This window comes from Aquila chrysaetos, chromosome 3, assembly GCF_900496995.4.
Source record: "Aquila chrysaetos chrysaetos chromosome 3, bAquChr1.4, whole genome shotgun sequence".
In the NCBI taxonomy this organism is placed as follows: domain Eukaryota; kingdom Metazoa; phylum Chordata; class Aves; order Accipitriformes; family Accipitridae; genus Aquila; species Aquila chrysaetos.
The window spans coordinates 20,082,371-20,095,396 of record NC_044006.1 but is presented as its reverse complement, the minus strand read 5'-3'; the positions used below and the strand labels follow the sequence as shown (position 1 = coordinate 20,095,396).

General features: G+C 39.9%; 1 protein-coding gene across 3 annotated transcripts in view; it reads left to right on the top strand.

The window, feature by feature from the left end:
* Positions 1 to 13,026, top strand: part of ELMO1 (engulfment and cell motility 1) — a 323,193-nt gene that overhangs the window by 81,138 nt on the left and 229,029 nt on the right. For all 3 annotated transcript variants that reach the window (XM_030008954.2, XM_030008955.2, XM_030008956.2), the window contains one exon: positions 9,905 to 10,074. In XM_030008954.2, the coding sequence (XP_029864814.1) occupies positions 9,905 to 10,074 (170 nt within the window). The remainder of the gene's footprint in view (positions 1 to 9,904; positions 10,075 to 13,026) is intronic.

Genomic DNA, 13,026 nt, shown 5'->3' with positions numbered 1-13,026 from the left:
GAAAGTGAAGATTTGATTAGTAAATCATTGTGAACTGACGTATGTATTTTTAAGCTTTAGCCACACTGTATCCCACAATCCTCCTCTAAAGGAGGATAACGGTGTGCTCACAAGATGGCTGTGTTGTTCTCTTTTTTTGAGTTATGGGGGCAGGGGTGGTATCTCTGAGTGACATTTGGTGATAGGGTTAGCACAACTGGGTGGTTTTCTCTCTCACTTCTCTCCCACTGGGAACAGCTTTCATGTCCAAGATAATCTCTGCTTCCCTGCTGTCATTGCAGCCTCACTCAAGTTGTTCCTTTTCTGCCCAAGAGAAAGGGCTGGGAGTTGAATCACAGAGAGCTCTGCTGGGCAGCTCAGGTCAGAGCTTTCCTGCTCTCTGGGTTTCTACTGAGTAAGCAGCAACTGTAATGTTGAGATTTTACTGTTTTCGTTTTATTTTTCTTCAACACCACCTCCTTGCCAGCTCCTCAAAAAGCACGGCAGAGTTGCCGGTTGCCTTGTTAATGGCCTGTTTTCCTGCTGAGTTGAGCAGTACTGTTGCCACATGCTGAAAGCCACTATTAGTCCCAGAAGATGTATGTCTAAGGCAGCAGCAATCCCATTTCCTTGCTGACAAATGTAGTGTGCCATTAAAATGGTTTACCTCTTCATGGTGGTGTTCTAGCTTCTGCAGATTCAAAGCATTCTTATGGCCAGACTCTGCCACCCTGTACTGCAGCTCATTTGAACAGTTAAGATGGAGCTGTGGTGGTTTAACTTTTGGCTTTTGTTGAACCTGTTAAGAGTGGGGTTGGTTACTCTGCCATAAAATGTGAAAACTTCTAGATGGAAGCCACACAGAGATTATAGATATGTTTTTGGATGTATCACTTTTCAGCTAGTAGGTCCTAGGCTCATGGTAAAGAAACAGAGAAGTGTATGTTGTCACTAGCTTCCCAGGTTCTCCAGGCATCAGGTGCGTTTCCACTCCTCCCCAGCCTGCTTAACCTGATGATGGCTTATATTGGACTTATGAGGTGACTGAATTTGTACGCAGGTTTGTGTGTAAGTGGAAATTGAAGAAGCCAAAATGGAAACATACACATGCCTCAAGTTTTTAAATAAGTGACTGCAATATTAATCTACAGGAGTGTAGCTTATTAACAGAAAGCACTTCTAAGCAGCAGCCAGCTGGGTAAAGACAAGAGATTTCTGTTATCCTTCATCATCTTTTTCAGTGGCTGTTATATACAGAGCTTTAGAGTCATAAGAATAAATGATAGTTTAAGACCATGGTTCTGTCAGGGTCTGTGTGGCTCCAGAGCCTCTTGCCATATGTCACCAGAACAGCCTTTTACATGGGGAAACCACTTGCTGGTGGAGTAAACCCTATTTGGTGAAACTTCCTCAGAAACACAGCCCCAGCACCAGCTCCTCCTAACTTTCAGGACTTCTTAAGAACAAATATCTACTCCACTGAAAAAGGGCTATCTACTGCCCAGACTTGGGATCTCATGAAATCAAAACAACATCTGTGGTTCATCAAGAACCAATGTGGTTCAAACGCACTGCATCATTCTTTTGTGTAACCACAGCATGCAGCAACAGCATGAGATGACTCATGGAATCCTTCCCTGTCTCAAAATCCATAACCAGTTGCACCATGCAAAACTGAAGAGAGGCTGTGCTGCGACTGATCTGTGGAAATGGCTGTCTGTCTGTGTTCTTGATCACTTGTGCAATTGGAAACATGACCTACAAACACAAAAGGCAAATTTTGGATTTAGAACACTTTCTGCTAATGCCTATGGGGAGAAAGGTGGGGCTTTGCATAATAAGTCTTTCTTCTGCTTGTTCTGTTTCTTTGGTGATTTGCCTTAGGGTCAGTCAGCCAAGACAGGGGCCCTTAGGATATTGAGGTATTTATTACCTGTTACCTACCAAATTGTGGACCACTCTGGCACTGGCCTGCGGTTGAGTGACTCAGCCATCCTGTTAGAAGATACTTTCTAGTCTTCAGTGTTGATATTTATCCCTGAACCAGTGCTTATTTTCAAATTTTCTGACTTTTTAGAAACTTTTTGTTAACTTTTTCCCAGAATCAGCAAGGTAGCTTGGGAGGAGGTTTTGAAGGACCGGATTGGTTTTTGTCAGATTAGAGAGTATTTGTATTCTTTAAATAGACATAAAATGAAGTTCTGCATAGTCCCACCCTACAATAGTATCTTTGCTTTTAAGGTACTGTCGAAGTGGTCATCATAGAGGTACCTAAAATAGACAGATTAAAGACTTCCAAGCTGTGGGTTTTAGACTGGTGACCCACACAATGCTTGTCGTTTATCCTGAAAAGCTAACAGGCCATCTGTTTCCATTTTTCCTCTGAAATTGTGTAGGACAGCAACAGTAGTTGGAGGAGATAATGTGAAGAACAGGCTGCATTATATACTCCTGCAAATTAGGAAAGATGCTTTCCTAGCTGCTAAAGCTGGGTGAGAAATGTTTTTCTCATCCTGTGAAAATATTAAGATTCTGAAATTTTTTTTCCCCCTTTTTTATCTATCATACACCAGTATAAAGCTGAAACTATCTCCCCTTTCCCCCAGAAAAAGAAAATCTTACAAAAAATGCTCTTTGAAGAGGTGGAGGAATTAGAAAAGAAGGAGAGGAAGACTGAGGGAAATTAAGAGGAGCCACGTATGGATTATGCAGCGTCTGGGATGTGTCCATGTAGTTCCAGAGAGGCTTGAGCTGCCTACTTTCTGGCTGTTGTGGGCAAAAAAAATGTCCTGAACTTCACAAGCCTTTTGAGGAAACTTTTTTTCCTTGAAGAGTTGAGAGGAATCTTTTTGACCAGTTCAGAAGGCTGCATGAACTTAAAATGATTTTGTAGTTCTTAATTTTTATGCAGCTTACTACCATGACAGCCAGTAGTCTGGCTACACCCATTCACAGTTGCATGTCGTCAGTCACTGAAAACTGGGTGAGAAGGATGAGATGCAATCTTTTTGAGTTCTGTTGTCGTTAGCCTCAGATTGTGTATTGCTCACGTACCCGGAGCAGGTACTATTAAAGATTAAAAGGAGGGAGGGGAAAAAAGGTAGTTTTGTCTAGAAGTAGTAAACCAGCATTTTTGGGTTGGCTTTTTTAAAACTAGGATTTGAAATCTAACTCCCCAAATCTAAATGTTAAATACTCTCTCTTTTTTAATCTCAATTTTTTTTGCATGTGTATGTAGGGGCCTTTTCTGAAAATCATTGTTAATATTGCAAGGGCAAAACTGCAGTTACGGTGTGCTGCTAAAGCCATTATAAATGCTTGCCTTCAGAGATTTACAATGTGTCTATTTTAAACTTGAGTTAAAACTTTGCAAACTCCAGTCTAGGCCTGGTGGGAATTTGAACTGCCTCTTTGTATCTGTGGGTCTGTTTGCTAAGTTTGTGTGATTCTCTGAAAGGCTGTTTTTTCTAAACAATGCTATTTTTTTCCTCTATAAACCGCTCGCCACACAGACACTCTGTTTCCTAGGAAACTTGAGTACAGATTGAATTTCTCTCATATTATCTTTGTTCCTATATCATCTTTGTTATTTATTTTTAACTTCTCCTATCATCTTTCTTAACAATTCTTTGTGCTATTGTGTGTTTTTGCAGTTTTCCGTGATCTGCTTTCCCCCCTTGTCCATTTGCATTTCTGAAGGGACTCATCAAAACTTTCATATGCAACATTTCTTTGTATTTGAACATACCTGACAGTTGAAATGCCAGATTGCTATTGTCTGTTTTGTGATAAACATATTCCAGTGGATGGTGGGTAGGTGTATAAATAAATGAGCTGTAATTGCTCCCGAGTGTGAGACTGTTCTGAAAGGACAGTTGTGTCCTGCAATGCAGCAAGCAGAGTCCAACCTTTTAGTGTGTGGAACTGCGGGATTCCTTCGATCAGATCCTGCAAATCCTCATTCAAATGACTAATCATTTTGAAAGGATGCTGAAATACTGGGAAAATTAAACTGAAGGAACTGACCTCTTTTTTTAAATTTATTGGTTTTCAAACAGAACTGGTTATTTGAGCACTCGCTGTTTATTTGAAAGTAGCTTCTTGTGCATGTAAAAAACATGCCTTGCTCATGAACTGTATACCTTAAATGCTGAGTCAATAGGTAACCTTTTCTAATGTGGTATTTATGGTGCCTGATAATTTGCTTTTGTTGCATGTTTTTCTTTGATCCCCTGGTTGGAGATTGGTTGAGTTCTCAAACCTGTAAGTTGTTTGTAGGCAGCTGTATTAGCATTTCTAGCATGAGCAATCATGTAAACAGGGGTGTTCATTAACAGTCATCATAGTATTTTCCCTGAATGCTGTTACGGATGAGAGCAACGTGTTTTTTTTATTTATATGTGATCTACACAGACAAGGAAGTGTAGAGGTTTTTTTAACCCATTTCTACTTATGCATCTGAATTCTCTATCTTTAAGTAAAGTTTGGGGATCTGGTCTGTAATTTTTAATCTACAATTGCTTTAATATGTGCTCAACTGTCTTAATGTTCTTGAAGTTCAGTAAATGCATAAATATTTGCAGGTCTAGCCTATGATTGTGATTATCGTGTAATGGTGAATTAGTTATTATTGAACCTTATACCAGGAGCACTGACCATGGAAGTCAATGAGCCACTTTTATATTTGTCTGCTCGTAATACAAGAGAAAGATTTGCGAAGTGGAGTTGGTTTTTGTCTTTTTATAGATAAAGGTTTAATCTCATGTTTTCAGGTTTCCCCTTTTGAATAGTAAACAAAAGGGATTGTTTCAAATGCAGCAAGAGGAAAAATTGCTTCTCATTCATAAGTGGCTACTGATTGCATAAACTTATTTTAGGCATATTTACATAATACATATGGCTATGTATCTGTAATGCTTTTATCATTGATTTAGTACGTGACTCTAGGCGTGACCATTTCCCTGTTTCTCTGTTTCTTCCTCCTTAATTGTGTATAGTGATTATGTAGCACTGCTCTGTGTATTATGTTTGCACAGGGCTTTAGATGTAGAAATTGTGCTTGAGCATGAATGTAAAAATGTTAACAATTAATGTCTTTACTAATTAAAGTGGAATCTCATTGCTTACCTGGCATCAGACGCTAGTCAGCCTTGCGGGATCTGTTGAATCTGGTTTGCATATAATGATGATTATGTAACGTATCCACTCCTCCATTGCTTTCTGACGTGTATGCAGTTGTAGGTGAAGTGGCAGTAACAAGCCAGAAAAAGGCGGCAGTTTAAACCACCACAGTGTTAAATTAAACCACAGAAATGCACCTGTTTGGTTAGTACAAAACTGTATTTGGTAGTTGCAGAACGTTGAGTAATGTGACTAACTTATCTACAGGGAAGACCAAAATACTCATATTTTATTTGCTTTTTGTAAAGGATAAAGAGGAAAACTGATTACATAATGGCAAAAGAGCAACTTAAATCAGTGGTGCAAATTTCTTCCATAGCACGTTAACGTTTGGTGGTGGTTGGATTTGGAATCTGTGTCCTCCTTCCTGTCCTTGCTCGCTGCATTTTGTATTCTGTACAGAAACCCTGCATACGTCTGGGTTATAAGTTGCTTTCAAAGTTTGCACAAAGTATTTGGTGGCAAAGAAATGATAATTTGATCAGTAGAATCCCTTGTTAGGATGATCTTGGGATTCCTAACCTCCAAATGGCTATTTCAGTCTCTAAGCAAGTCACATCTTGGATTTAGGTCATTAGTTTTATTTTTAAGCTGACAATCTCATCAAGCTGCTCCTTTTAAGCACTGCTACTCCCTAAGGGCAATCTTTCTGGCTGTCCTTGGAGCAAGTCATTTAAGACTAGACATGCAGCTTATGCCTCTTGACAGCCTTTTGAAATGCTGGGGCTTCAACAGCACACATTTTACAAGCTTCCTGTCTTCCTTTCTGAACAGGAGAGCAGTTAATGCTGTCTTTCATTTACTTGAACAGCCGTGTTTCTGCTAATTCCCTCATAACAGTTCTCAGTTGGGCAGGTTTTATATATTTATTTATTCTTACTGAATGATATTTCAGTAAAAGCAGAGACATGGCAGCTAGCTCTGCTGCTGCGTTAATGAGCTGTGCCCTCTGTCCATCCACTGATGGATTGTAAATCATTAAAATAGCTCCCTGGTAAGCACTCGGAGCATATTTCATCTGCGTTTCATTTTTTAATGCAGTCATAAGTGAGCTGTACATTCCATAAGCACGTATGAGTGCTATGGCAACAAGAACTAGGAGGCTTGTGAGAACTGCATGGTATTCACTGAAGCAATGTTTTCACCCATCAGGCACTTATGATGACAACAGCCAACATTACTTTTTGTCATCTTTCCAGTGAGACATGTACCAGCACTCTTCCTGAGACAAATATTTGTTTACCCCTTTAATCAAGATCTGCTCTGCCATTATCAGTTCTTTTCCGGTAGTATAAGGAGCAAGGTTTATTGGATGCAGTGTCTTGCAAAACTTGTTTAATGTAAGAAAAGTACAGCTCTGTAGAAGCTTTGCTGATGGGGCATTAGCATTGGCCTAGTCAGATAAAGCCTATGGTGTTAGTAAGCTCTTTTTTATGTGCTTAAAACAGGGCTGAATCACTTTTGTATCAGAGAGACATTGCTTTTTAGATTTTTGTGCTCTGTAGAGGGGACCAAGCTGTCTCTGATCTAAGATTATGTTTCGGTTTTAGTGTGGTGTATTTCAAAGCTCTCACTGACTTCCGAGGAAAGAGGATTAACGTATCTCTGGCAATAGGTTGGTCCTGCTCATGCTGCTGTTCTGCAGTGTAGGTGAGCTGTTAATGCACGTGCCTGTACTGGTGTTCTCGGTTTTAGTGAGAGGTAGGGTTAGCTCTTTCCATGCTTGTACTGTGCTTGCTGCCCAAGTTCCGCCCGCTCAGACTTACTGGTTGAGCAGCTCAGGAGAGCTGCTCAGTCACACTGAACTGGGCGTTTCATTCATCTTTCCTACTTGTTCCATTTTCACTGAGTCCAGGAGCTTTCAGAGGACCCATTTCCCATGAAAAGCTGGAAGACCTGTATCCTTCAGTAGGCAGATAGTGGGATCGGTAACTTCCCAGAACCATAGCAGGTGGAAGAAGGCATGTGCACAGATCTTAATGAGCTTAAGGTTAAATTTGAGCAACCATTTCCAGAGTTGGGGGAATGCAGCTGCTATGGTGGTATTGAAGATTTTCTGAAGTGTTTATTTACTGAGATGGGCAGGAATTCAGAAGTTGCATGTATTCTGAGAAAGAGTAGTGTTTTGAGGATGCTTTGTATCTCTGAGTCTTCCTGAGTTGTTATAGTGGGGAGTCTCGAGTAGAAACAGCTCAATGAAGGAGGTTGTTTGGTGAGGTAGGAGTTAGCTGTTGAACTGCTGGTTCAGGTAATAATAGTGGTTGCTCTAAATTTTTGTAGCTGATTATACAGCAATGCTTTAGCAAAACTTCCTTCGCCCTCTCTGATGAAGGAAAAGGGTTGGAGGAAGTAGTCTGTGGTTATCCTGAAGTTGGAAGCTAGTGGGATCTATTTTGATTTCTTCCATAGGCTTTGGCAAACGATTTAGCCTACCAGCTGCTTAAGTTTGAGAGAATATTCTTTTAGTACCATTTGGACGGACATTGCCATTACGGAGAGACTGTATAAACCATTGTTTCCCCATTGCAACTCAAACCTATTGATAGAGTAGGTAACTAGGGTGGCAGAAAGACCTTTTGGATGACAGGATTCTGCCTTTTTATAGATAATGTTACTGCTATGGCTGCACTGCCCGATACCTACAGCATAGAAAAGCTCAGGACTAAAGATACTCTGTTTCTTTTCAATGGGTCTTAACAGAAGATGTTAACCACAGTCATACTAACTAGAAGACGCCTCCTCCCCATGCACGCTCCTCACCACATAGGTTCTGGCCAAAAGCTGATTGGAGACGATGTCTTAATTTTTCTTTGTGAAAATGGGAAGAAACAAACCTTGCTGATCTTGGAGGATATTGGGACATTTAATTTATTAATGTTTGTGCAACAAAGTTATGTAGATAGGAAGCTGTATCTGTTACAACACGGTGGTGGTTTTTCCTGTGTTCCGTGTTTAAATGTTCACTTGTACTAAAAATGTCTACTACTTCAGAATCTTGATCTGCAGAGATGACCATCTCTGTGAAGAGTATATTCATTACTTGAACAGAAAAGGAATTGTCTGTCAGCAGAGCCTTTTCTTATATTTTTCTTCTCCAGCTGAGAAAGAATAAGCATAATCTCAGAGAAAATATCTCTCAGCAGAATTTACCATTAATTTGGTTTCCTAATGACACATAGCTTCTCATTCACCTTTCATTCGGTGCAGGTGTTGTGGTTTAACCCCGGCCAGCAACTAAGCACTATGCAGCTGCTTGATCACTCCTCCCAACCAGTGGGATGGGGGAGAGAATTGGAAAAAAAAAAAATTGAATTTGTGGGTTGAGATAAAGACAGTTTAATAGGACAGAAAGGAAGGAAATAATGATGATGATGATAATAATAATAATAAGAAGAAGAAGAAGAATAAGAATAATAAGAAGATTGGAATATATGAAACAAGTGATGCACAATGCAATTGCTCACCATTCGCCGACCAATGCCCAATTAGTTCCTGCACAGTGATCCCTCCCAGGCCAACTCCCCCCAGTTTATATACTGGGCATGACGTCACATGGTATGGAATACCCCTTTGGCCACTTTGGGTCAGCTGCCCTGGCTGTGTCCCCTCCCAACTTCTTGTGCCCCTCCAGCCTTCTTGCTGGCTGGGCATGAGAAGCTGAAGAATCCTTGAGTTAGTATAAACACTACTTAGCAACAACTGAAAACATCAGTGTGTTATCAACATTCTTCTCATACTGAATCCAAGACAGCACTATACCAGCTACTAGAAAGAAAATTAACTCTATCCCAGCCGAAACCAGGACAGCAGGTAAGAAGTGAGTTTTAGGAAATTGAATTTTGCAAGTATAGTGGCAAGGATTATTCTTCTAAGAAGAGTATTGGCTAGCTAGCTATTAACTGAAGCTTTTAGGTATTGTGTTCAGGTAAGTGAAAGCATCACACTGAAAACATGAGATGTCTTTTAAAGTATTTGTATGGCTAAAGACAGAGACAATTTAATATGCATTATCTAAATATCCCTCTAGCTTTTTATCTTCCGTGTTCATTTTGGATTTCACCGTTTCATCCTGTATTTGAAGCATTAATGGGCAAAAGACCTAGTATGTGTGGATATTGACCTTGCATAAAGATGTATGAATGATAATATCATAGTGTCATGTGGGAAATAATTATTCCTATGCTCCTTGTAAGAGAGTGTGCAAATTTTTGAATTGATTGTGAACAAAAGGAAGAGGGTGAGGAAGGAGCAGAAGGTCTGAAGTTGGTCTCTACTAATATAACCTGATTAGGACAGTATATGGTCTTCGTTGTTAAAGGTCATGAGAAATGCATAAACTGAGGAAGTGTTGAGAGGAGAAAAGTGCTGCCATTAGTATACTGAGATTGTCTGATGCAATTTGTTTTATTTTTGTTTCTACTTTTATTGATGTGACACACAAGCTCCTCAAGCCAAAGGCTGTCTTCTGTAATGCTTACATTTTGCCTGAGACAATGGGATATCTGTCTATTGCTCTGCTAATGATTCTGCAACAGTCCAAATAATTATAGGTAATAATGGACTAATAAATGAGTAATACACTTTTACAAAAGTAGCTCCTATATGAGCTACTTACTTATTTCTGAGCGTGCAAGTGTCAACTATTATTAATATTAAACATGGAAATTGCTTGTGGTAACGTTTTATTCATTATTGCTATTGTAACGAAAGATTTTTTGTTGGTTTTGTTTTGTTTCTCTCTTAGGCTCAAAATGCACAGCAGCTTCATGAGAGGATCCAGTCTTCTAGTATGGATGCGAAGTTAGAAGCACTGAAAGACTTAGCCAACTACTCACGGGATGTTACATTTGCCCAAGAATTTATAAACCTAGATGGCATTTCCCTCCTAACACAAATGGTTGAAAGCGGCACAGAGTAAGTATCCTGCTTAAGCTCTGAAGTTCCTCCCATATGGGGTGCTTTCATGTTCACTCCCTGAGTGCCTGAAGTATTTCTGTATACAACTTATAAGATTATATAAAAATCAAACATCTGAAAAGTTCTGGGCTGCTAGGATAGTATATCCATTATCAGTGAGAATATTTTTTTTAATGTCCGCTAACAATGGGCTGATGGGGATTGGGGGTAAGCAAAGTAGGAAGTCACAATTACCTTCTGTGCCATAATGTTTTGGGGAGACTGGTCCTAGTTTTTTCTCTACCCATTGGAATTTAGATAAATTATTGAGAGTATATTTAAAGGCTGATATTTAAGTCATGTCATCTGAAAACTGTGTTGTAATTTTGACGTTACTGAGAACATGTGGAGCAAAACCCAGTGCTTACTTTATTTCCATTTTTATTGTTTTAATTCTGGCTGAGGTTTTTCAAATGGCAATGGCTTTTAGACACAAAATTGAAAGCTGACCGCTGAAAATACATCTATGCATTACCAGAACATCTTACCAATTTTCACCATTGGTAAAATTCAGGACCATAGTCCTGAGTAAGTGTCTATTGGCTTAATGTGGAGGGTACTACAGAAAAGTATCAACTGGATTGTTGTACTATTAAATTATGTTCTAACAGTTACTATTTCAAGTAGGCTTTTGCTCAAGTAAGAGTTTTAGTGCTTGCAGTCAGTGTCAACCTCTACCACACGTAAACAAATCAACAATATCCACACCCTTTCCTGAGAGAAGGAAAATGCTTTGAAAGTAGCTTTCTTATTCGTTGGGGGTGTTCAGTCTTGTGGACCAGACTTCAGAAGTCAGTTGCTGAATCAGTCCAAATCCCCTCACAAATGAGCTCATGTTCCCTTATAGTGTTAGGGGGTAAAGCAAAAGTAGTAAGTGGACTTTGAAATGGAACACAAATTGTCTCTGATGACCCCACACAAGATACACTGGAATTTTCCACAGAAAAATTAAGTACTGTTTAGAATTCAGTAGTCCTTAGATTGGGAAATGTAAAAGCACGCTGCCACTGATCCCTGCCTGTTATTGTGGTCAATGGTTTATTGGACTTTGAATCCCTCTTGCCTAACTTCAGCTACATACTGGATTTCCAATAGCTCATGGTTTCACCTTAAGTGTTTTGGGGTTATGGTCTTTATTTTTTGCAGTGATGTGGTCTGTGGCACATATTACGCCACTTAAAAAAAAAATACAAAAAACATGCTTCTAGTTACCAAATTGGTCAACTTGTCTTATGTTCATGTAATATTTGTTGTTTAGGGACCAAATTAAGTTTAAAACCAAAGACAGGTTTAAGTTGATGTAAACATATGCACACCCAGTTACTGTACTAATTAAAAAATAGACTGAATGGGCAGGCTCACATGTGCCTATGAAGATCAGAAACATAAGCAAATTACAAGTCACTGCCTCTGTACTTTATTTTGTCATGGATTTATTTAAGTTAAGTGGTTCAACTTACTCAGCTGCAGAAGGTATTTAAACTAAAGCACTTTATTTGCTATTGAAACAGACAGGGAACATTCCCATTTTTTACAAGCATTTCTTTTAGCTGCATCAAGGCTAAAGCAAGTGCCCTCCTCACACTTCGGATGTGTTTGTACTACTGTTTTGCAGCTGTGGGATGGGCCACGCTGTAGGAGACTGGTCTGGATTAAAAATAACTATTTGGGAGGGAAACTACTTAAGCCAGCACCACTATTGAAAGAACTGCTCAACAAATTACACCCTAGTAGTAATTCCTGGCTGAGGGTATAAGTTTTCAAACCACACAGCAGGCTTGTAGACTGGACATAGGAGCAAAGTCTATTGCACTTTTTTTTTTTTTAAATGGCTTGCATTTGGAGGGATTTCAGATTTGGCTTTTTAGCTGGTGTAATGTATCACCAAAGGTGCACTGATCAATCTACCTGTCTAATCTATTTATCAGTGTTTCTGCCTGTGGGGAGAAACGCTATCTAGTTTGGGCATTGAACAAAGACTTAGACTGTGAGAGTTTCCAGCAGCTTTACGTGTTGATGAACTCTCAGTAGTCACTGCAGTCTTTTCTGTGTTCAGCAGCCTAGATGTTCTGCAGCTTCTGAGGGAGTCTGCAGGTCGGGTTTTCCCAAGTCTGGTTTTGTGAAGGGAGTTGTAAAGCAAGGACATCTGTGCTACGCTGTACATTCCCTTCTGCTTTTATACTGTGCATCACTGGCTGATAAATACATATTTAATAGAACTTGAGATTTAATGAAAGGAGCAAACCCTAATATACACAGGCTTAGCAGCCTAAGCCTGCTGTGGTGCTGCTGCTTTCCTTTCTCATCTGACTTCAAGCTATTGATCCTGTCCTCCCACTTCAGGGTCTGTAACTCTTTGCTATTTCAGCATGCTAAGCCAACAGACAAATGACTTCCTCAGAAGAAGATTTTTGTTTTGGTTTGGTTTTTTACTTCATTATTACAACAAAACAGTTTCCTAAAATGGCCTGTGAGTGAACAAGGGGTGTGTGGGAGGTGAAGAAGGGTAATATATGGAGGAGAGAGGATATATGAGAAGATATATGGGACAAGGACAGCCAGCCATTCGAGCGCCCTAGGCTGTCAAGGAAAAGCAACTGGAGTCAGTCAATTGTCCTCCTATGTTTTCTATTCCTGTTTTTGCTTGGACCCTCTGCAATACCATTAATAAGAGGTCCCGCAAGATGCTCGCTGAACAGGCAAAGCAAGCTGAAGGCCTCCTTGCCATTAGCTCCCACCCTGGGCTGTGCACCCTCAGCAGGGTGGCCTTGTGGGCTGTGCTGCTGACCAGGTCACCAAAAATGCTTCAAACCAGAAAGCTCTTTTTCCTCCTTTTCCCTGCCCCAGTACCTGCCACTTTCTTTTCCCCAATGGTATTTTTAGCTCTGATCATTTTGGTGTCCACAGGTG